The following is a 20,844-nucleotide window of genomic DNA, read 5'->3' on the forward strand; positions in this document are numbered from 1 at the left end:
TGGAGGCAAAACGCTAATGCGCCCCTGTGCTGTGCGATGTCAGTGCACATTAAAGATCCCCAGGTGGTCGAAATTATTCCGGAGCCCTCCACTACGGTACCTATATCCTCCTTTATCCCTTCCCCTACGGCGAAGTTCAGGTGTCCAACGATATATGAGACAGATACTGCGCCATTTCCTTTCCCCCAAAACCAATTATTATTATTATTATTATTATTATTATTATTATTATTATTATTACTACTACTACTACTCTTCTATGGTCGGCTAGCGTTGTCACTGCGCTGTTCTGCGCTTTCTAACATCAACTCCTCCTACAAAGCTACGACCATGCTTGGACTACAGGGAGCGCCTGAGCGCAATGCTCCATTCGGTATTTGCCTCCGGTCTCCGGCGATAGTTTCCATTTGCCTCGTCGCAGTTCTTTCCGACCTTCGCTGCGTGCTATATCCCATTTAACGAGTGATTCTGGATAATCATGATCGAAGAGTTCCGGTCTGTTCCGGCAGGCCTTTACGCCAATCGAATACTCATCCATTGCTACGAGCTTAACGCCCATCGGCGACTCAGTTATAGCGTCGGCAAGAGGCAAGTCTTGTCCGCGTGCGTTCTGTTTTTGTGGTCTTTGGTTTCCTTCTACCCGCCGCGGTGGCTCAGTGGTTAGGGCACTCGGCTACTGATCCGGAGTTCCCGGGTTCGAACCCGACTGCGGCGGCTGCGTTTTTATGGAGGCAAAACGCTAATGCGCCCCTGTGCTGTGCGATGTCAGTGCACATTAAAGATCCCCAGGTGGTCGAAATTATTCCGGAGCCCTCCACTACGGCACCTCTTTCTTCCTTCCTTCTTTCACTCCCTCCTTTATCCCTTCCCTTACGTCGCGGTTCAGGTGTCCAACGATATATGAGACAGATACTGCGCCATTTTCTTTCCCCAAAAACCGATTATTATAATTTCCTTCCCCTTAATTGTAGCCTTGTTTGCCATAACGCGCAATCCTGCAGCTGTCCCTCCCCTGCCCTGACGGAGGCATTGTGATCTTGTGCTGACCGAAAGGCTGACATACCTGGCCGGATTCTGCGGGCTTCGTCCTTCGGTGACATTTCAAATAAGTCATGTTCAATGCCACCCAGATGGTAGATAATCATCGACCCTCGATAACAGTAACTGATTCTGAGGTCTGTTCTTTCCTATTGTTTCCCTCCATAGCAATGGCGGACAATCTGCTGACCGTCGATGCGGACGATGACGGCTTCGTATCCTTCCCCGAGTGGCTGTCGTTCATCAGGGACGCGAAGCCCAAGGAGAGAGAGCCGGCACAAGACACTGGAGGTGCCGCGGCTTATGGAAAGGCGCAGCACCGTCACCCAGAACAGTGACTCTACCAACCCGGGCTCGACCCGCCGCTTGCTACACCACCTCGTACTGTAGTGAAACGCTGCGGCACGGTCGTGTCCTGTGGGTAGAAGCATGGGCACCGCAAGAAACTACGTACTCTGACTTCTCCGTGCGGGTGTGCGGCTTTGCAGCTCGTCTGAAGGTTACAATGCTAAGCCCTCGAACGATGTGTTCTGGAACACGTGCGGTGGTTGCCGAGCAGCGCTTTACAGGCATCGGAGCGTTACTCAATCCTGCAATGCGTGCGAAACTGTCAAATTGTTCAGCAGTATGTGATCAGTGACTTCTCGGATGTGCACTTGTTGGTTGTTGTTGCTTCGCCTATAAGATAAAGTGCATTTGTGTTCCCCCTGGTAGCATGTGTTGTGTGCGCACAACTAGGTTTTGCAGTTTGCGCCATGCGTGGATGAAGTCCAGGGTATGTCACTACCAACAGGAATAAGTTTAAAGTTGCAGAGGAATACTACACCCATCTATACAGTAGCCAAAAATATTGAAGACGCCCAACATATTTTGGCTATTTCTACCAGTTACGTGCGATGGAGAGGTTGCTTTACCGGCAAGCTTCTCGAAAGCGCGTGCACTTTGGGACGATTTTGCCAAAATTTGTTAGGCCGTAACGCCGAGGGCAACCGCGTTTTCGAAATTTTAGTCTAAAAACTGTAATAGATATTACGGTGGGCTGCACGCCTCTCAGTAATTAACGAGCCTAACAGTTAAACAGATAACTATTCAGTATTAGTTTTGTCTGCTATTAGCAAGTCTTAGCTGTATTCAAATGTACTACACTGCTAACAATGCCATGCCGAAGAAAGCGCTCTGCTAACCCAAAAAAGCCTATTTCAAAATATTGTGCTCTTAGGTGAAACACCCTCTATATAGTTAGGGCAGGTAGTAACCGCTGAGCCGGACTAGAAGATTAAAATAACTGGAGAATAAGGATGTGGTTGAGTGCATCTGGCAGGCACTCTCAGGTCACGGTATCGGCTTACCAGTGCACCCCAAGAAGAAAGTATACAACGGTTGTATCTTACCAGTACTCATCTGTGGCAGAAACTAACGAAAAGGCTTGAAGTTGAGCTGAGAACAGCGCAGCCATGAAGAAGAAAATGGTAGGCGTAATGTTAAGAGAGAGGAAGGCATCAGATTGTGCCAGGTAACCAACCCGAATTAAAGTATGCTAGCTGAAATCAAGGGGAAGAAATGATTTTGAGCAGGGCATGTAATGCGAATGCAGCCGAATCGATGGTCGTGAAAAGAAATGGATTGGATTCCAAGAGAAGGCAAGCATCATCTTCATCAGGCTGATTACACCTACTGCAGGACAAAGACCTTCTCCATGTCTCTCCAATTAACCCTGTCCTTTGCCAGTTGCATCCACCCTATGCCCACCCTATTCCTAATCTCATCTGCCCACCTAAGTTTCTGCCGCCCCCTTCTACACTTGCCTTCTCTTGGAATCCAATCCATTACCGTTAAGGACCAGCGGTTAAGATTATCTTGCCTTCGCATTACATGTCCTGCCCAAGCCTATTTCATCCTCTTGATTTCGACTAGGATGTCATTAACCGGCGTTTGTTCCCTCACCCGCTCTGCCCGGTTCCGGTCTCTTAACGTTACACCTATCATTTTTCTTTCCATGGCTCACTGCGTTGTCCTTAACCCTAAACCCTTTTCGTTAACCTCCACGTTTGTGCCCGTAGGTGAGTACCGGTAAGTTACAGCTTTTGTACACTTTTCTCTTGAGGGAGCCGCAGCTGGCACAGGACACTGTCAATTCCAAGGATATGGGAGAGGCTCTTGTTCTGCCGTGGACGTTGTTAAATGATGACGACGGAATTCCATCTGGCTGGGCGGGTACTTTGGAAACAACACGGACGTTGACAAGATAAATCAAATGACATTTTGGCTTCCAGCACAAGTTCTTCGCTATGGAGCCGAAACGTCATTTTTAACCAAACTGGTCGGCTTCTGTCTTGTTTGCATGCATGTATTTGCGATGCGACAGAAAAAAAATGGCCTGGCTTAGCTAAGGTTAAGCCTAGGATGCGAAGCATAATAGATTTGTGAAAGGGATTCGGTATCGCCTGCCCGTAAGTCAGGCTAGTCTCTTCGTTGTTTAGCAATCTCCTGGAGGAGCGGGAGTTAGCCTTGGTGGTCGCGGCCGCGCGAGTTGAGCCCCATTTCTCCACAGCTGGCGGGACGTCAGACCACGTGCTCGACTGCAGCGCCCCTAGCGGGAGGAGCGGGAGTTAGCCTTGGTGGTCGCGGCCGCGCGAGTTGAGCCCCGTCTCTCCTCAGCTGTCGTGACGTCAGACCACGTGCTCGGCTGCAGCGCCCCTAGCGGGAGGAGCGGGAGTTAGCCTTGGTGGTCGCGGCCGCGCCAGGCTGGGCTATTATGGTTGAGCTAAGTAGTGTCCCTATTATGCTTCGCATAAAATCATGTTGGATCCCGCAAGCAAGGGTTAGCACTAATTACCTCACAGGAGATGAAGCAACTTGTCCCAGTACGGATTTTGCGATAGGAAACACAAGTTCATGTGTGCACAAGGAACCCATGTTCCCCGTGCGCAACTCCTCGTGAACAACATTCTACAAGCAAAGCATCGTCACAACAGCGCCTACGGGCATAGAGTATAGTTCCTTCTTTGACGAGAAACACACGGTCAGAATAGATATTGCGCCCAAAGTGCAGTTATATATTGTTCTGACCAAGCGTTTCTGTACAGCCTCAATGCTTTTATCGTGGCCTACAGGTAAAGGTTTTTTTTTATGATACATCCTTTAGCGCTAGTGCAGATACCGCTGCAAGCCTCGCCTTCGAGGTTTTTACAGGCTTTGGAGGATGCCAGTAATTCAGGGGTGTTTGATACTGCTTTAAAAAAGGCACTACTTGATGCTCATTGCAGTTAACAGCCTGGTATTCTATCTGGCAAACTGCTTCAGGGGAGCATAATAAAGATCGTGAAGAATAAACCGCTCTGCCAGTGCGGGAAACATCGGACAGCATATAACTCATTTCGAGTTCGTTTTTCTGCCAATATTGCGCATATGCCGGATACATTTTTCTTTTTTTTCACATAGGCACTTGCGAAAACGGGGGAAGAAAGAAAGAAAGAAAGAAAGAAAGAAAGGAAGAAAGAAAGAAAGAAAAGCAGGAAAACTGCACGCAGATCCGCTATGCACGGACCCACAATTGCGGACCCTCGTAACGGAACACATGTAGAAGCAGTAGCTTTCCCGAAATGACAGCGCCATCTGCTACGGGTCGTAAGAAGGCAAGGCAGTTACTACCTGCCACTCCGAAACGGACTTGCGGCGACTGATTCGTGTGCGGGGGTGGGGGCAGAGGCAACTGGCGCCGCTAATCTCGAGTCTTTCGCCGACCGAACTTATCTGTGACGGCGGCACGGTCTTATCAGCGTTCCAACGTGGCTCCTCGTGGCTTCTGTCTATAGCTGTCGCGTCCAGCCAGCCTCGGCACCGGTGGGGGAAGCGCCGTCTTCCGCAGCTGTCCGTCGTCGTCTGCGTGCTGCCGTGTTTCAAGACAGTTGTTACGCTACGCATCGAAGGACGAACAGACTAGAAAAGAAGACAAAAGCCCGGCGAGCCTTTGTTTCCGTGGATCTTTTTTTTTTTTTGCGACGCGTTCATTTTGCGTTTAGTGATGCAGTCGACGCACACTTCGTGGTCGGTGGGCCGGACCTCTGTGCTAGTTGTGCTCTGCCTGTTGTCCCTGTGGGCGACCTGCTTCGACGTCGCCACTGCAAGCACGGAACATGGCGGAGACAAAGTGGCTGAGGTGCGACGGAAATTCGGAAAGAGGGACATTATTCACGACATTGAGTAAGTGCTCGGTGGTGGCATTTTGCATCTGGTGTAGCTGAAGCATAGTTTTGGGGCTGATTCGTATACGTGTGATGAAGACTGAACATGGCGGTGATGGAGTGCAAAAAGAGCTTAAGCCAAGCGAGAACGATTATGGCTCTCATCTTATCTTGGCAAATAATGGCGTTCTAGAAACAGCTGTCAGGTAGACAAGAATGTGGAGAAGTGTTTATTTATTGGTTTCTGCCGTGCTCGTACGCTTTTTGGGCACAGATAACATTGCGACAAGGCGATCTGAGTGTGAGCCGATTTTTTCACGCTTTGATGGGAATTGAGACTGAGTGTAAGAAATCTTTCGCTAACGCTTTCTCGTTAGTGCTGCTGAATGATGGATTTATAGCAAGAATTGGCTCCCCTTCCTCCGAGGGTGATGTCTAAGCTTACTCGTACGTTTCTCAAGCGCTTCGATTGGAGAAACAGACGAGTCAATGGTAATTGTGACCTTCAGCTTCTGACCTAGAGTAATTAAGACCGCGCGAGCTACAAAAAGCTGGGCACTTATACAAAGTGGAATTTCTTGGAGTGCTCATCAACTGAAGTCGAATTCCATATCATAGAGTTTGAAAGTGGAACATTCCAATCCCTTTGAATTTTGCGGAGCGCTGTTTGTGAGACAATTTTCGTTCTTAGAGCGGCGACATGGTCCTATTTTTTGATTCCCGCACACTGGAAGTTAACGGCGACAGCTTAGCATCTTTTGTCCGCGGTATTGTGTCCACCAGTCGATTCGAGCCGAACTCAGTCCAACTATGAATTAAATTGAAGCATACTGTCGATGGCTTGAGGTGAATCCACTTGAGTTTAGTTGAATCCAACTGAACCAAATTGAGTTTTGGTGTATTCGGAACACGCTTGTCATTTAGTATTGCGAGCACACCGAAGCGATTGCGCATGATGCTGAAACAGCGCAACGTGAGGAAAAAACGCAAAACTGACTTAGTCATTTTACTCGGCTCTCCTCTCTTGTATATACGCGCCAGAATTTTTCAAGCATGACAAGAAACAAAGGAACACAACGGCCGCCGTGGTGGCTCAGTGGTTACGGTGCTCGGCTGCTGGCCCGAAAGACGCGGGTTCGATCCCGGCCGCGGCGGTCGCATTTCGACGGAGGCAGAACGCTAAGGCGCCCGTGTGCTGTACGATCTTGAAAGAAGTTAGGACGGCGCTAAAACGACAAAGACAAAGAGGCACGAACACAACAGGACGGGCGCCAAGTTGCAAGTTGGCGCCCGTCCTGTTGTGTTCGTGCCTCTTTGTCTTTGTCGTTTTAGCGCCGTCCTAACTTCTTTCAAGATATGAACCAACTAGCCCAAATCAAAGTACTTCTTGCTGTACGATGTCAGTGCACTAAAAGAACCCCAGGTGGTCAAATTATCCGCAGTCCTCCACTACGCCGTCCCTCATGTCATGAGTCACTTTGGGGCGTTAAACCTGATAAACCCAGAACACAAGGACAAAAGAAGAGAAAATGTGGCCACAAAGCACACACATACACACACACTGTGACAGTCGCGCCAACATAATAAGCAAACTTAGCCGAAGCGACAAAAAAAGTTTTTTTTTTTTGTGCGAAATAGATGGTGCGCTAGCACAAAACCCGCCAAGCTTTCTGATTTCAGTCACTTCGGATGTCACGCATTTCAGCTCGTGCAATTCAGACTTCTTCACCATCTCGCAATTTTCAGTATTCACGACACCATATTGACGAAACTGCAGTCGCGACAGTGGATACCTAAGTGGTCGGAATAGCCTTCTCAGTATTACTGCGCTGCTCATTGAGAGTGTCGCCAAGAAATTCCTGCAGTAATATTAACTGAGTTGTTTTCGACCACCTAGGAATTCACTGTCACAAAAGTGGCTGTGTCCTTGAAATTCGCAAGGCTTCAAAGTGCAGCTTTAGCAAGTGAACACGCAGTAATAACTTTAAGTCGCATTTTGATCCAAGTTACACGAGTTGAATTAACATTCCAAAGCATTTAGTGTACGTGCATAAGCATTAAGTACGAAAAGCCCCAGGTGGTCTAAATTGTTCCGGAGCCTTCAACCCCCTACAGCACTTTCCATAGCCCAAGGGGCGCTTTGAGACGTTAAACACGCGCATCCGTACCTGCAGTAATTACAAACCATATTTTCCTTTCCTTTGCAGTGTGCCATTGCGAAGCGAATGATTCAAATTTCATGCATACGTCACATGTGGTCACTGCGTGCAGCTCAAGCTCCTTACAAGGAAGAGTAAAAAAGGGGTGGGGCTTTAACGCAGGTAAACCGAGCAGACGCGCGAAAACGTCTTCTAGTCTGGTTGGCTCATATGTTTTACTGGATCGTCGGCACGCCTGGCGGCGATATTAGACTCGGGTTAAGCTCTGATCGAGGTTGAACTAATCTAATCTGTTCGCACCGCAGATGGCAGTTGATGAAGATGTGCAGTGCACAGCGCGAGAGTGTGTTGCAGATTAACACGAGGCGTGACCGGCTGCTGCTATAGCATAGTGCTCTCGGGCTGTGTCCAGCGAAGCTGATACCTTCGCGCCGCCGTCGGTTCGAAGACCGGTCGCTGTAATATTTGTTTTATTTCTACACCCTCAGGGTCAGGAACGTCTCAAGGTTCTTGGTTGAGTTTGACCCCGTGAAGTAGTGCTTTCACAATAAAAGCAATGGCACACGTGTAGACCTTACAGCTGGAAGCCGCCACCGCTATCGTTGGGCAAACAAACAAGAAAAATGGTTTTTGGGGAAAGAAAATGGTTGCCCCGCCGCGGTGGCTCAGTGGTTAGGGCGCTCGACTACTGATCCGGAGTTCCCGGGTTCGAACCCGACCGCGGCGGCTGCGTTTTTATGGAGGAAAAACGCTAAGGCGCCCGTGTGCTGTGCGATGTCAGTGCACGTTAAAGATCCCCAGGTGGTCGAAATTATTCCGGAGCCCTTCACTACGGCACCTATTCTTCCTTTCTTCTTTCACTCCCTCCTTTATCCCTTCCCTTACGGCGTTGTTCAAGTGTCCAACGATATATGAGACAGATACTGCGCCATTTCCTTTCCCAAAAATCAATTATTATTATTATTATTAAAGGAAATGGCACAGTATCTGTCTCAAATATCGGCGGACACCTGAACCGCACCGTAAGGGAACAAATAAAGGAGGGAGTGAAAGAAGAAAGGAAGAAAGAGGCGCTGTACTGGAGGGCTCCGGAATAATTTAGACAACCTGGGGATCTTTAACGTGCACTGACATCGCACAGCACACAGGCTCCTGTTGCATTTCGCCTCCACAGAAACGCAGCCGCCGCGGTCGGGTTCGAACCCGGAAACTCCGGATCACGGACACAAACATATAGATAATTCGTATAGCTCATTGTGCCAGAGCGCTTTTGTATGCATTGTATATGCACAGCTAACCTGACACAACTCAATGGTAACCATAATGACGCATGGCTCCACGCGACCATGAGAATATGAACCAGTGACGAGATAAACACCGACATGAGAGTGATGCTTGAGAAGATAACGCTTATGAAGATGCATTTGTGAGCTTCAGCGACAGAAACAAAATGAAATAAAATACACTGATTCCTCGTTATAACGAAATTGTGTTACTCGAAATACCGCTTTATTCGAAATTTCTTCCGGTCCCGACCCAAAGGCATGCATTTTAAGCCGCATTACTCGAAGCGCACGAAGAGCTTGGCACGCACAGAGCGAAGTGGTGAGCGGAGGCGGCGGCGACCCTTTTGCACCAACGAATTTGTCTCATGCAGGCACAACATAGGCCACAAAAGTACCAAACAAACAAGCAAAGAAATTAGTTTTTATGACGGGAAAGGCGCAGTAAGTGTCTCACTTCTCGATGGACAACTCATCAGCACCCTAAAGGGAGCGAGGAAGGAAGAGCGAAAGAGGCGCCATAGTGGAGGGCTCCGGGTAATTTCGACCAGCGGGTGTCCTTTAACCGTCATCATGCAGTACATCCCAATGGGCACTGAAGCTGATTTGGTCGTCCTGGGGACGTTCAGGATGTCTGCAGGACGTCCCAGGAAGGTTAACTGTCCATTGGGATACGATCATGTGGCATTTCGCCTGCATCGAAATGCGGCCGCCGCGACTATAGGATCGAACTGGCGTCCTCAAGACATTCAAGACATTCCTCAATCACTCAAGACATTACGGTTAGTGGGCAAACAAATTGCCGAGGTTCATTTGTTCGTGCAGTGCTTGCAAGTGCTGTGTCTTACGCAGAGTGAAACACGCGGGAATTGACTTGTTTCACTTTCCTCGGGGCGCAGACACCTCAAGGAAGACCTGAAGACGATCACGGATCTCCAAATCGAAGGGAAGCTGACGGAAGACGAGACGCTGTTTTACTTCCTTCGGTAAGCTGATGGTGCATCTGCGTAAATCATATCGGTGGTCTCTGCCCGATGATCCGGGAAAAGCACTCCTGTGTTGAGATTTTGTTACGATACTAATATCCCATGCCGGAGGAAATTCTGCTTTCGTAAGGCACCTAATGTTTTCTATTTGTCGTTCCGTGTGGCCGCTATATGCGCAGTATTGCTCACTCATAAATTTAGCATTTCAAACAGACGACTGTGTAACGGCCGCCGCGGTGGCTCAGTGGTTATGGCACTCGGCTGCTGACCCGAAAAACGCGGGTTCGATCCCGGCCGCGGCGGTTGAATTTCTTTGGAGGAGAAATTCTAGAGGCCCGTGTATACTGTGCGATGTCAGTGCACGTTAAAGAACCCCAGGTGGTCGAAATTTCCGGAGCCCTCCACTACGGCGTCTCTCATAGCCTTAGTCGCTTTGGGACGTTAAACCCCATCAAACCAAACCAAACCAGACGACTGTGTAGCCTTTGTATCTCACTTTTTATGTATTACTGTTGCCTTGACGGCCGCTTCAACGCAAAGCGTCAGCCTCTTCTTCGCGTTACAGTATTAAGAGAAGCCCTGTTATTTGTAAAAGATGTTACAGATGGCAACTTTCTTTTAGTAGCACGACACCTTCTTAAAAATAGCAATCCGCGATTGGAAACAACATAGCTGTGCCTGTGCCTAATGAGTAAGGTGGGACGTTGTTACCATGAAAATTACCAAAGCTTGTGTTTCGGATCCGATTATGTGGGGCGTCGAATACAGCGTTGATAACAGACTGCGTAAAGGAAATGCTTTGTTTAAGTCGGAGTAATCGGAACATCCTTCTACATTATCTGCAGGGAGTTACGAAAAGAACTGTCGGTTTATGTTTGACTAGTAGACTGTGAACTACCTTCTGATCGTCTGATCGTCCGATAATGTTTTTGCTTTCTGGCGCGATAATGGGCTTGTGGAGCTACTGTTTTGGCGTCCCGTGCACCTGTGTTGGATTGCGATTTCCTGCTTCGCAAATCGGTCCTTCCTGTTCTCAAAGACGTGGATATGTGATATAAACGCCACTGTGATTGATTTAGGACATAAATGCTGTGACTAACCCCTAATCAAATTAATAACAAATGTTAACGTTATCCTCCTTGGAGAAGCCCAGTTCCTATGGCATCTGGCTGCTGGTAGAAACACCCATTAAGTGGTGACATTGCAATGTATGTTAAACAACTATATGTGGTCTCAATTGATCCTGAGCCTTCCGCTAGGCCTTCCTCGTATCTCCGAGGCAACTGTATTATTGCTTTCGCACGTTAGAAGAAATAAATAAATTGATCAATCGATCTTTGCTATCTTCCTTGTTTGCAGCATGCACGATTTTGACGACAACAACATGCTCGACGGGTGGGAACTGTTGACCGCGATGAAGCATATGAACAGCCACGGCCATGGGAAGAACGAAGCCGAGTCCAGTTTGAATGAGACAGTCGGTAAGGCCCAATCAGTTCAACGTCATCACGGTCGCTTCTTGCCACTGCAAGAACAGCATTTAATTGAAAGAAATTGTACGGAGCCGTGATCACTATCATTTCAATGAAGCTCATTCACATCCTGTTCTCGGCTAAGCGCGGCTGAACGTTTTACACTGCATCCGGCTGTAGTGTGTATCCAGCTGTTGTGTTGAAAAATATTGACGCACTTTTTTTTAATGCCTCCTCATAATCTAATGTGTGATGTACGATGTTTCGGGCTAAGAACGTGGCGGCAATATGAATATCCAATTACTTTCACATATTTGACTTTTTTTCTCAATAGACAGGTGCTAAATGATAGAAATTAAAGGAATCTAAGTCTACTACAGTCGAACGTCGTTATAACGAAACGGTTTATCACGAAAGAATGGATATAACGAAGGAATGACTATTTCCCTAGGAAGTCCGGTCAACACGGGCTTTGACGAAGTTACGGCTGTAAGCAAGTAATCGTCGGGCCCCTTCAACTTCCTTATAACGGGGTTCAACTGTAATAACTGCTTTTATTAACACCAAAAAATATAAAAGCAAAAATATAAAATCAGAAAAATTGAAGTAAATTTGTTTAATCTGGTTCAACGTTATAAATGGCTAACCTCGGCTGTTCGGTGCTGCCAACTTTTCAGAGTCCGTGGACGCACTGATGATGTTCGATAAGAATAACGACGGTTTCCTGGAGTATGCGGAGCTTCGGTCTTACGGCGACGACACGTAAAGAATGCGCTCTCCAACGTCGAACTCTTGGTGCCTGCCTGCCTTATGGCTTAATGTTGTGATTTACAGTATTGACAACTGAAGTGAGTCCGGCAGAACTTTGTGCGGTTTTTAAAGTAGCTCAGTAGAGGGCTTCAGGCGTCTCTATTGTGCGTCGGGATTTTTGTTTTTGTTTCACGAAGCGCATTGCAACGTTTCCAATGGTTTACCAACGTGAGCAGTACTGCTCGTCGTCGGGAAATGTTCGCTGTGGGGAGAACCGCAAAAAAAAAAAACTGTTTTAACAGTTGTTAAAACTTCGCGTTAGTGAGAATTCTGGAGCTGTGTATGGACCTTGATCGCATTTGTCGAGGAAATTTTTGCTGGATAATTAAAAAAAATACGTTACGCCACCGTAATAGGCGCAAGTATTTTGTTGGAGCTGTGAAGATCACATTAAAACGCCGAATTTCGTCCAAGAAACCACATGCGCCCACAGCGTTATCTCGATTTCATTTTAATCATTTCCTGTGTTGATTTCGTTTTTATTATTGTCGTCATTGCGTTTGCATCGTGCATCACCAGCAGTGGACGAAATGAAATAAATTTGGTTCCTCACTTTTTATTCTTTCTGTCGCCAATCGTGTGTTGTTACTCTAGCCTTGCGCATAAGAGTTTTAATCCTTAAGCTGTCAAACAAGGTGCTTTTGGTAAGGAATGACACTTCGTCGAGGAAGTTTCAGAAATGTTGACTCTGGAACGTTTAGAACATACTCTGGGGTGAAACCAGCCGAGCCGGCCATGGGAACATTTTTCACGGCTACATCCTTGAGCAGTTTTATATTTGAAGAGAACCCGTCAAGCAGTTTCGTCCAAGGCAGCACACTTGTCTTCGATAACGGTACAAAAGGCGCTTAAACTGAACACAGCGACAGCATTGCACTCATGTACGGAAGACAAGAAAGCTTGGAGGGGGCGTCATTGGCAATTCCACATGTAAATGTTAGGAGAGAAGCGATTCGATGCGCAAACATCGGCCTGCCGCCCAAAGCGGGCACATTAGCAAGAATCTCATTCGCTTAGTGGGTGTAGAGCCTGGAGGTTGGAGCTTGGGTGTGTAGCCTAGAGTTTAGCGACATAGCCGTGGGCGCAGGAAGACTGAGCAGCGAATGACACGGCTTCAACGAAGGTTTCCTTACAATTGCTGGCTCCTTGCCGACCGTGCTGCGGCCGCTCGGTTCCCTCCCCCACAATGCCTCATGCTCGCTAATTTCGACATTGACCACGTGGCCCTTTCTTTCGTTCAAATTTCCCGCTTCTCATATCTCCGTTGTTTGGAGCCGCGCCCGCACGCGCAGTTGCAGCCCCAGCCACACCAGTGGCAGATGCGGGCGCAGATGGCGGCGTCGCTGGCGTCTGGCGTCGGTTGTCATAGCGACGGGCGCCGGACGCGACGTCAGCTCATCAGTCGCTTTTGGAGGGAGTGCGCTGACAAGACAGCGTCGGGGCGTCAGCTCGAGTCACTGCTCTCCCACTCGTCCGCCCGCTCTCGCCCTTTCTCGGAGGAGTCTCGTCTCTTGGCAAGCTGGCCAGCTACAGCAAAGAAAGGGCGAGCGTTGTCGAAAGCGGAGCCTTCTGTCGCTATCGCAAGCCACAGAGGCCGCCGAGCCACTGCGCGAGCTCCACGTCTGTGTGTGCAGTGTGTGCGTGCGCTTGTGAGCGTGATTGCCAGCTTCCCACGTGGCCGATGTCTGCGTGGCGTTCGCTGCAGCTCGGCTTCGGCAGGTGCCGTCGGACGTCGAAAGTGCGTCTGCCGCGTTAAACGTTCAGTCGCTCTATAAGTGCTCGTCAGCGGCGTCCTTGTTGTACGCGGAAGTATCTGCAGCGCGTTGTGTGGACAACTGCCGTGAACGTACAGCTGTTTTTATACGGCCTGCTGTCGCTGTGTGAATCATGAAGACCACGGTGGGATGGGCGTTGTGCGCTGCTACTGTGTTGGGCGTGTTGGCGACCGCGGTCCGGGCTGACCTCCCCCCAGATGGCAAGGCCGGCGAGGCGGCTGAGTTCCGAAAGAAGTGGTCGGCGGTGGAAGTCGCTCGCGATTTGGAGTGAGTACCGGGTTTTCGTAGAATATGCTTTTGCGGGGGAGTTTTATCAGCTTGAAGCAGCAGCATTTGATTTCAGGTTTTGGAGTGTGTTTCGAGTGCGTGCCGTTTAATAAGCGCAGACCATGCCGACGTGTCGTTCTTAACGCTGGCTGCCTCTCGCCGCGACGTGACTCGTCGGCAGTATCATCTGTTTGTTTTCCTTCCTAGAAACCTTGACTTAGCGGAAACAAACGAGCAAACAAACAAGCAAACGGCTGGCGATAAAAAGATGTGCCAAAAAATAGATGCGCGTTCGAAAGATTGTGAGTTTAAAATGATTAGCACCGTTTAGCGATAATTTTTTATTTCGCGTCACATTTTTAAAAATTAGGAACTCGCAAATGCGTGTTCTTAACATTCCATGCTCGAGTTTTGTGCAGCCCGTGCGTCACAAGCAATGAGATTAGAAAGAGCATGATACGTACTGCATGCTGCTGCAGGGCCTGTAGAACGTCTTCTCTTCTTCTTTTGCTCCAACCTGCAGTGCTCGCGTCAACTTTTACACCTGCTTTCTTGTTTTCAGTCATATTAGAAAAGACGTCGCCAAAATGATAGAGTTGAACAACGCCGGAGTCATGTCCTCGGAGGAGCTGTCGTTTTATTACTTCAGGTCAGTGACTGAACGTTTTGCTAAGCCGTTCTTGTCTCCATAGGGCCAAATACGCCAAACACACTGTTCCTTCAGTGTTAAAGGGACAGTGTTCTGTTGTAGACGAGCATTAAATATTGACCCATTCTCGTAGAGCTTTCCTAATGATGAAAATAAGGAAGGCATAACTCGCTGCTGTGGCAGAAATTTACATTTTAAATTGGTAAAAAGCGGCCACGCCAGATTCGATGGCTGCGCCATGCTTTGTTCGAACTTAGCAACTCTGCATGTAGTCGGGCAACGTCTCCTGAAGGGGATATACTGCTCTTTATGTGTAGGACGAGGTGCAATACATAGTGCTATTTTTGCTGGAAGGAACTTTATGCACATAATTTGTTTTCTCTTCAGACTATTCAAAGTTTTTCGAACGGTTTAAGACTGCTTTTCCAACTTTTAAAGCATTTTGAAGAAATTGACTGCCACTGTACGGACAGTGGCGCTGTCATTAACAGCCCAGGTACCGGGAACAACTTCTATATTAAAGCAGATGTTCAATATTTTTATGGGAGCTTCTGTGTCGCATGTGCAAACGTTGTCTTGGAATCCACCGAGAATTTAAGCCATCGGCTAATTTCCACCGACGCCCGTAGATTTATCGCCGACACTTACATGACTACAGCGTTGCCTGCCACTGCCGCGCAAATGACATTTTTGATCGTTTCAACTTACGGCCAAGGAAGAGGCCAGCTACAGCATTTAATAGTCTCACCCGCCGCAGTGGATCTGTGGTTATGGCAGTCGGCTGCTGACCCGAAAGATGCGGGTTCGATTCCGGCCGCCGCGGTCGAATTTCGATGGAGGCGAAATTCTAGAGGCCCGTGCACTGTGTGATGTCAGTGCAGGTTAAATAATAATAATAATAATAGTTGATTTTTGGGGAAAGGAAATGGCGCAGTATCTGTCTCATATATCGTTGGACACCTGAACCGCGCCGTAAGGGAAGGGATAAAGAAGGGAGTGAAAGAAGAAAGGAAGAAATCGGTGCCGTAGTGGAGGGCTCCGGAATAATTTCGACCACCTGGGGATCTTTAACGCGCACTGACATCGCACAGCACACGGGCGCCTTAGCGTTTTTCCTCCATAAAAACGCAGCCGCCGCGGTCGGGTTCGAACCCGGGTACTCCGGATCAGTAAGGTTAAATAACCCCAGGTTGTCGATATTTCCGGAGCCCTCCACTACGGCGTTCCTCATAGCTTGAGTCGCTTTGGGACATTAAACCCCCATAAACTATAAACCAATAGTGTCTCAGTCCTCACTGGGTACTGCACTCTCCTCCCCTCACCCAGTCAGTTTTAGGTAGAATGGAGTACGTTTAGGTCACTATCCGGAAGAGACCTCTGTTAAATGTGACAATCTCCTTAAACACACTGCTTCTGAGTGACAAGGGGGATGCTACTCACTGCCTGGTTTTCACCACTCGTAAGACAGTGGCTGAGTCAGAATCAATAGTCCGAAGTTGATAGACCGTAGAGTACTGTGGTGTTCAGCAGTCAAGTCTGCACGTTAAACGTTTTACAGGTAAAAGTTAAAACACACAAACATCCTGAATCCTTGCAAAGGGCAAGTTAACACAGCAATGCACGTGGTGTATTCACCGAGCGCTGCGACAATTCGACGATCTCGGAAGCTTGTGATTGTGGTTTTATTAAAAATAATGATCAAAAGCGGAAGGAAAAGATTGCTGTCATCCGTGACAATTGTTATCTACTATCTTTAGCACCTGAGCTGCGTCCGGCGAATATAAGAGACAGAGAGACGATGTACAACACTGAACAGAGACAGTCACACGCACACATATATCACACTAAGAGAAAAGTAATAGGGATCGCGCACCGGTGACCAGGCACAGTTTAGCACCGCACGAAACGTCACTGTTTGTATATGTACACGGTGTATTTACAAGCCGGGCGCGTGTCGTGTCAGAGTGTCACGCAAGCGGCACGCTGTACACTTGAAGCTGGGATTGGGGCGCCCGGCTGCATTCCGTCCATATAGGCAGCCCACGCGGAGCATCCTGTCACTGCGCGGCTACGTGGCGAGCAGCAAACGGAACGTCAAGGCTTCTGTACGCTCGATGTACGCACTGAGGTTTACCATTGTTCTGACGCGGGTGCGCGCAGCCGCACGCAACCGACGCGCACTCGGAATGTCATCGCGCGTTGGTGTCGCGTCAAGGACCGCGCGCCGACGATGAAGACACGCTTTCCTGCGATGCGTGGGTCCTGGTGCTGGAGACGGCAGGGATCGTGAATCACCGCGCTCGCGTCCTTCAATGCGACTGGGAGGTCGCGGGGAGGTAGCCCCCTGCGCGCGAATGGCGCACATAAACATTGCGCGAGGCGCTCGATGAGCCTAAAGTGGCTTTACCGCAGTCACTGGCGCTTCCAGAGCAGTAGTACATATTTCCTGCTGGTCGTTGGATGGCTGAAAGACTCCGGAGCTGTGCTGTCGTTGTTCGATCGCCTCTGTTGGTAACAGTCAAGCAACTGTGGAGACTCTTTTTTCTGCACGTTTAATGCGACAGCATTACTTGGCTATGTTCGCGGTTTCTTGTCCGCAGAAAGTGGACGCAAAACGTGTCGGCAGCCCTTCCGTCATTAGAGGAAGAGTTAGGAGTGAGAGACTGATTTTGTGTGATATAGGATGATAAAATGTTGATGCGTGTGAATTTTGGTTGATGTGGAGTAATTAGGTCATTAATTAGAGGCGAAAAAGTTGACTAGACGTCGAAATAGCACCGGACGTCGTGGTAGTGGGTGGACATCAAAACAGTCGTGGACGTCGAAGTTGTCCAAAAATACGCAAATAAGCCGGATGAAGGTTCGAAATAGAATAAATTATGATTAATTAACGATAATTAAACAAAAAACATTGGTTGATGTGGAGAAATTAGAGGCAAGTAAAAACCATGGACGTCGATGAAGTGGGAGGACGTCAAAACAGCCTTGGATGTCCAACGAGTATAAAACAAAAAAGAGGTTAAAAAACAGTGAACCAAGGGTAATAAGTATTAATTGATGTAAAAGTAAAAAGAAAATGATGGGTAACGGAAAAAAATGCTGAAAAACAAACGAACGACAAAAAAGTGCTTAGACGTCATAATAGTGAACCGAAGAGAGGGGCCAAGTGTGGAAGAGGCGTCAATGCTTTCGCATTCTCCCAATGCTGGTTGCCGCAGTGATCTCTAACATTTTTTTCCACACTCTGCACCTCTTTATCGCCACTGAGAGCTCCACTGCAAAAGTGGAGCGCTCCGTGATGTGCGGCAAGTAGCGTCGGAACGCGCAATGCTGCGGCCTTATCTGAGGAACAGACGGAGTTAGCGCCGGACTTAAATGCACGCTGCCTTCTGTGGCATGCAATGTATCACTGCGAATTTCGTCCGCCGTATGCGCGTCGATCTTATGTCCACATTTACTGTCGTCGTGCGGCGTAAGCACGACAGTCTATAGTAATTCAACTCACCTCAGGGAAGTACCTCAGCATTCATTCTAATTATCCCGAAGGGTCCAAGCGCTCGATGGTTGGCTGATTCGTTGTTTCAAACGGTATTCGTTAACGTAGTGATACAACGCCTTTGGGAGAAAGAGAAGCGCTCAGTTTCTTCAACAGAATAAACTTCCAAGTTTTCATTAATCAAAGAAGATTCTTTTTCGCACAGCCAACCCGAAAAGCATAGCGCTCAGTTTTCATTGAACTTGTTTGCTTCAGATATTTGATTTCATATCAGAGGATCGTTTCGTTGAACTTGTTTACTGCAAGATATTTAGATCAATGTGTTTTATGCGAGTTGTAAGATTTGTTGTTGTGTGGGGAAAGGAGTCTGTAGGCGCTTCCTCATGTGCTCGCTACACATCCACCGCTTACTACCTGCCGCAGGATGCACGACTTCGACAACAACAACCTTCTGGACGGCCAGGAGATGACTTCGGCCATGTTTCACCAGCACGACGACGACAGAGACGAGAGGGTGCATGTCATACCCGAGGCGGATATCATCAGTGAGTATACCTTGCAGCTCAGCGTTGCTGCTTCCTTTGCTGCTCAAATACAAGCGGCATAAAATAGTGCCAATTCCTCCATACGAAGATCTCACGTCAGTTTAATCAAGCCTGGCAAAGAAAAAATCACGAAAACATTTGGAGCGCTTTACAATAATGGAGTCAGTGGCATATGGCTCGCCTGAACATTCGAGATCTAAGTGGTGAAGATTTAGGGGTGGCAGTGTAAAAGAAATAGGCACGCGTGAGCCACTTTATCAAGCAAGTTTTCAAAATCTAGGAATATGGCATTTGTAGGAGTGTTACGATCGAATGTATGTATGTATATCATGAAGGAAAAAAAAACAAGTTGTGAGTTACAAGAACGACCTTTGCGGTAGCCATGCTAATTCCACTGTATTGTCGAGTGGTGAGCTCGGGCTAGAACTGGCTCTGGGATTAAAAGGACCCGCCTGACTCTTGGCTTGTCCCCTATGCCTACCTGCACGGCTCTCCTTGGGCCGTGACAATATTTTCCATAATTTTACAAAAAACGCTGGTTAATGAGATTGGACGGTTAAGGGGTGAAGATCGGTTATCTTTCTCGAAGACTAGAATGGCCTTCCCAACCCGCCATTTGCGTGGTAGTGAACACGAGTGAAGCGACTGCTGAAAAATGAGAGATAACATGATGCTGGGTAGGTCTTGGTGTTTTTGAGGATTTTAGTGTTGATGCCGTCAACACCGGTGGATCAATTTTTGCAGTGAGTTTAGAATTTTTTCCTATGCCCCGCGGCAAAAGATAATGTTTGTCATGATATTGATCGATAAAACAGGGGCGTTTCAAGGCACTTTGGTCTCCACTGTGCTCCACTGTGCGCCTCAAAAGCAGACAATATGGCTGAAGAATTTTGAAAAAGACTGTACATAGGAATTCACAATCGGACATTTCATATAGCGAATTCAGGTTCTTAAATTTTCTGGCGTCCGCGCTCGCTGTCTCGGTACACTATGCCTCAAGCAAAGCGTCGTTGATTTAAGTTTAAAAGTAGCCGGCATCTGGAAAACAAAATATGCAGAAATCCCTTCGTGTCCTAACAAATCCATACATCCGTTGTATTAAGTCTTCATCCCAGGCAAAGGCGTTTTTTAAGCTTGAATAGAAATGTATCACAATATTTTGTGGTTTTGGCATTTCTGTATAACGCAGGAAAGTAACTTCGTTTTTCTTCTCCTCCAGGTTACGTGGACTCGGCTCTCCAAGCCGACAAAAACTTTGACGGCTATGTTTCTTATGCAGAGTTGAGGGCAAGCGAGCTCGCCAGGCTTTAAGTCCTTGCACAGTGCTCACGCATCATTTACATCCATCACATTTCCTCATTGGATTTTTTTCTTTAATGTGGCAGGAAATGCCTCCCAAGTCCCTCCTTACCATTTTTTACTCTACAAAGTCATTTTACTTGCAATAAATATATTTACAGTAGAGCTCTTCTTCCTGTTTGTTTCTCTGGCTGTGCGTTTTTTTGGGAGTTGTTTGCTCGACGCTCTTATAAACACAGATCTGAAGACAGTGTTCCCAACGATTGAGGTACACGACACGATAAGCAACTTGAAATGTGTAATCACACCACCCAGAGCTCTCAGAGATACAATTCCGAGCTCAAGTGCGTGCGATGAATTAGAAGAAACCCAAGGCACACTAAGCGTAATAATCGAAAAGGCTTTGTACAAAAAAAAAACACGCATAGAAAAGTTCTTGTCTCCCGTCAGCTGGACGGAAATGTAGCGTAACTCTGCAGCGCGATTAAGAATTCCATTCCCTTGTTCTGGTAGTACTTGTTAGTACGTACATGTCAAGCCAAAGCCTAAGTTCTCTCTCTTGAATGGTATCAGAGGGGGAGAGGGTGGTGGTGGGGCATGGAGCGCGTCTGTTATTGCACTCTTAATCTCTCGACGGTGAGTGGAACTCTCCTCCTCACCCCACCTGACCCTCGTCCTGATTCCTTGGGAACTTTGTAGCGCCAGGGTTGGCGCAAGAGGCTCAATGAATTCACTGGAAACGTCTTCAAAGTATACTGCATTCCTTCGTGACGTGCCGCCAGCCGTGGAAAGAATGACTGGCATAGTATAACGTTGCCAGCACAACGAGCACCAGTTCTGCCCATACGTTTTGCAATAGAGGCGCCATTCTAATACCTCTT

At 47.9% G+C, this 20,844-nt stretch overlaps 3 protein-coding genes across 4 annotated transcripts in view; all 3 read left to right on the plus strand.

Annotated features, from left to right (window-relative positions):
- The window catches only part of LOC144098647 (longistatin-like), a 49,699-nt gene extending 47,948 nt beyond the window's left edge, over positions 1-1,751 (plus strand). For both annotated transcript variants that reach the window (XM_077631449.1, XM_077631448.1), the window contains exon 6: positions 1,207-1,751. In XM_077631449.1, the coding sequence (XP_077487575.1) occupies positions 1,207-1,376 (170 nt within the window). In that variant the 3' untranslated portion in view covers positions 1,377-1,751. The remainder of the gene's footprint in view (positions 1-1,206) is intronic.
- A 3,109-nt stretch (positions 1,752-4,860) lies between these two features.
- Positions 4,861-12,491, plus strand: LOC144098648 (longistatin-like). The gene is made up of 4 exons (XM_077631450.1): positions 4,861-5,241; positions 9,564-9,650; positions 11,010-11,131; positions 11,800-12,491. The coding sequence occupies exons 1-4, from the start codon at positions 5,063-5,065 to the stop codon at positions 11,886-11,888; spliced, it is 477 nt and encodes a 158-aa protein (XP_077487576.1). The 5' UTR covers positions 4,861-5,062; the 3' UTR covers positions 11,889-12,491.
- A 1,142-nt stretch (positions 12,492-13,633) lies between these two features.
- On the plus strand, positions 13,634-20,128 carry LOC144098649 (longistatin-like). The gene is made up of 4 exons (XM_077631451.1): positions 13,634-13,974; positions 14,537-14,623; positions 18,543-18,664; positions 19,884-20,128. Exons 1-4 carry the CDS (start codon positions 13,820-13,822, stop codon positions 19,973-19,975), a joined length of 456 nt encoding a protein of 151 aa, XP_077487577.1. The 5' UTR covers positions 13,634-13,819; the 3' UTR covers positions 19,976-20,128.
- Positions 20,129-20,844: the final 716 nt, after the last annotated feature.

The sequence above is a fragment of the Amblyomma americanum genome, chromosome 7, assembly GCF_052857255.1.
Source record: "Amblyomma americanum isolate KBUSLIRL-KWMA chromosome 7, ASM5285725v1, whole genome shotgun sequence".
NCBI classification, from domain to species: Eukaryota; Metazoa; Arthropoda; class Arachnida; order Ixodida; family Ixodidae; genus Amblyomma; species Amblyomma americanum.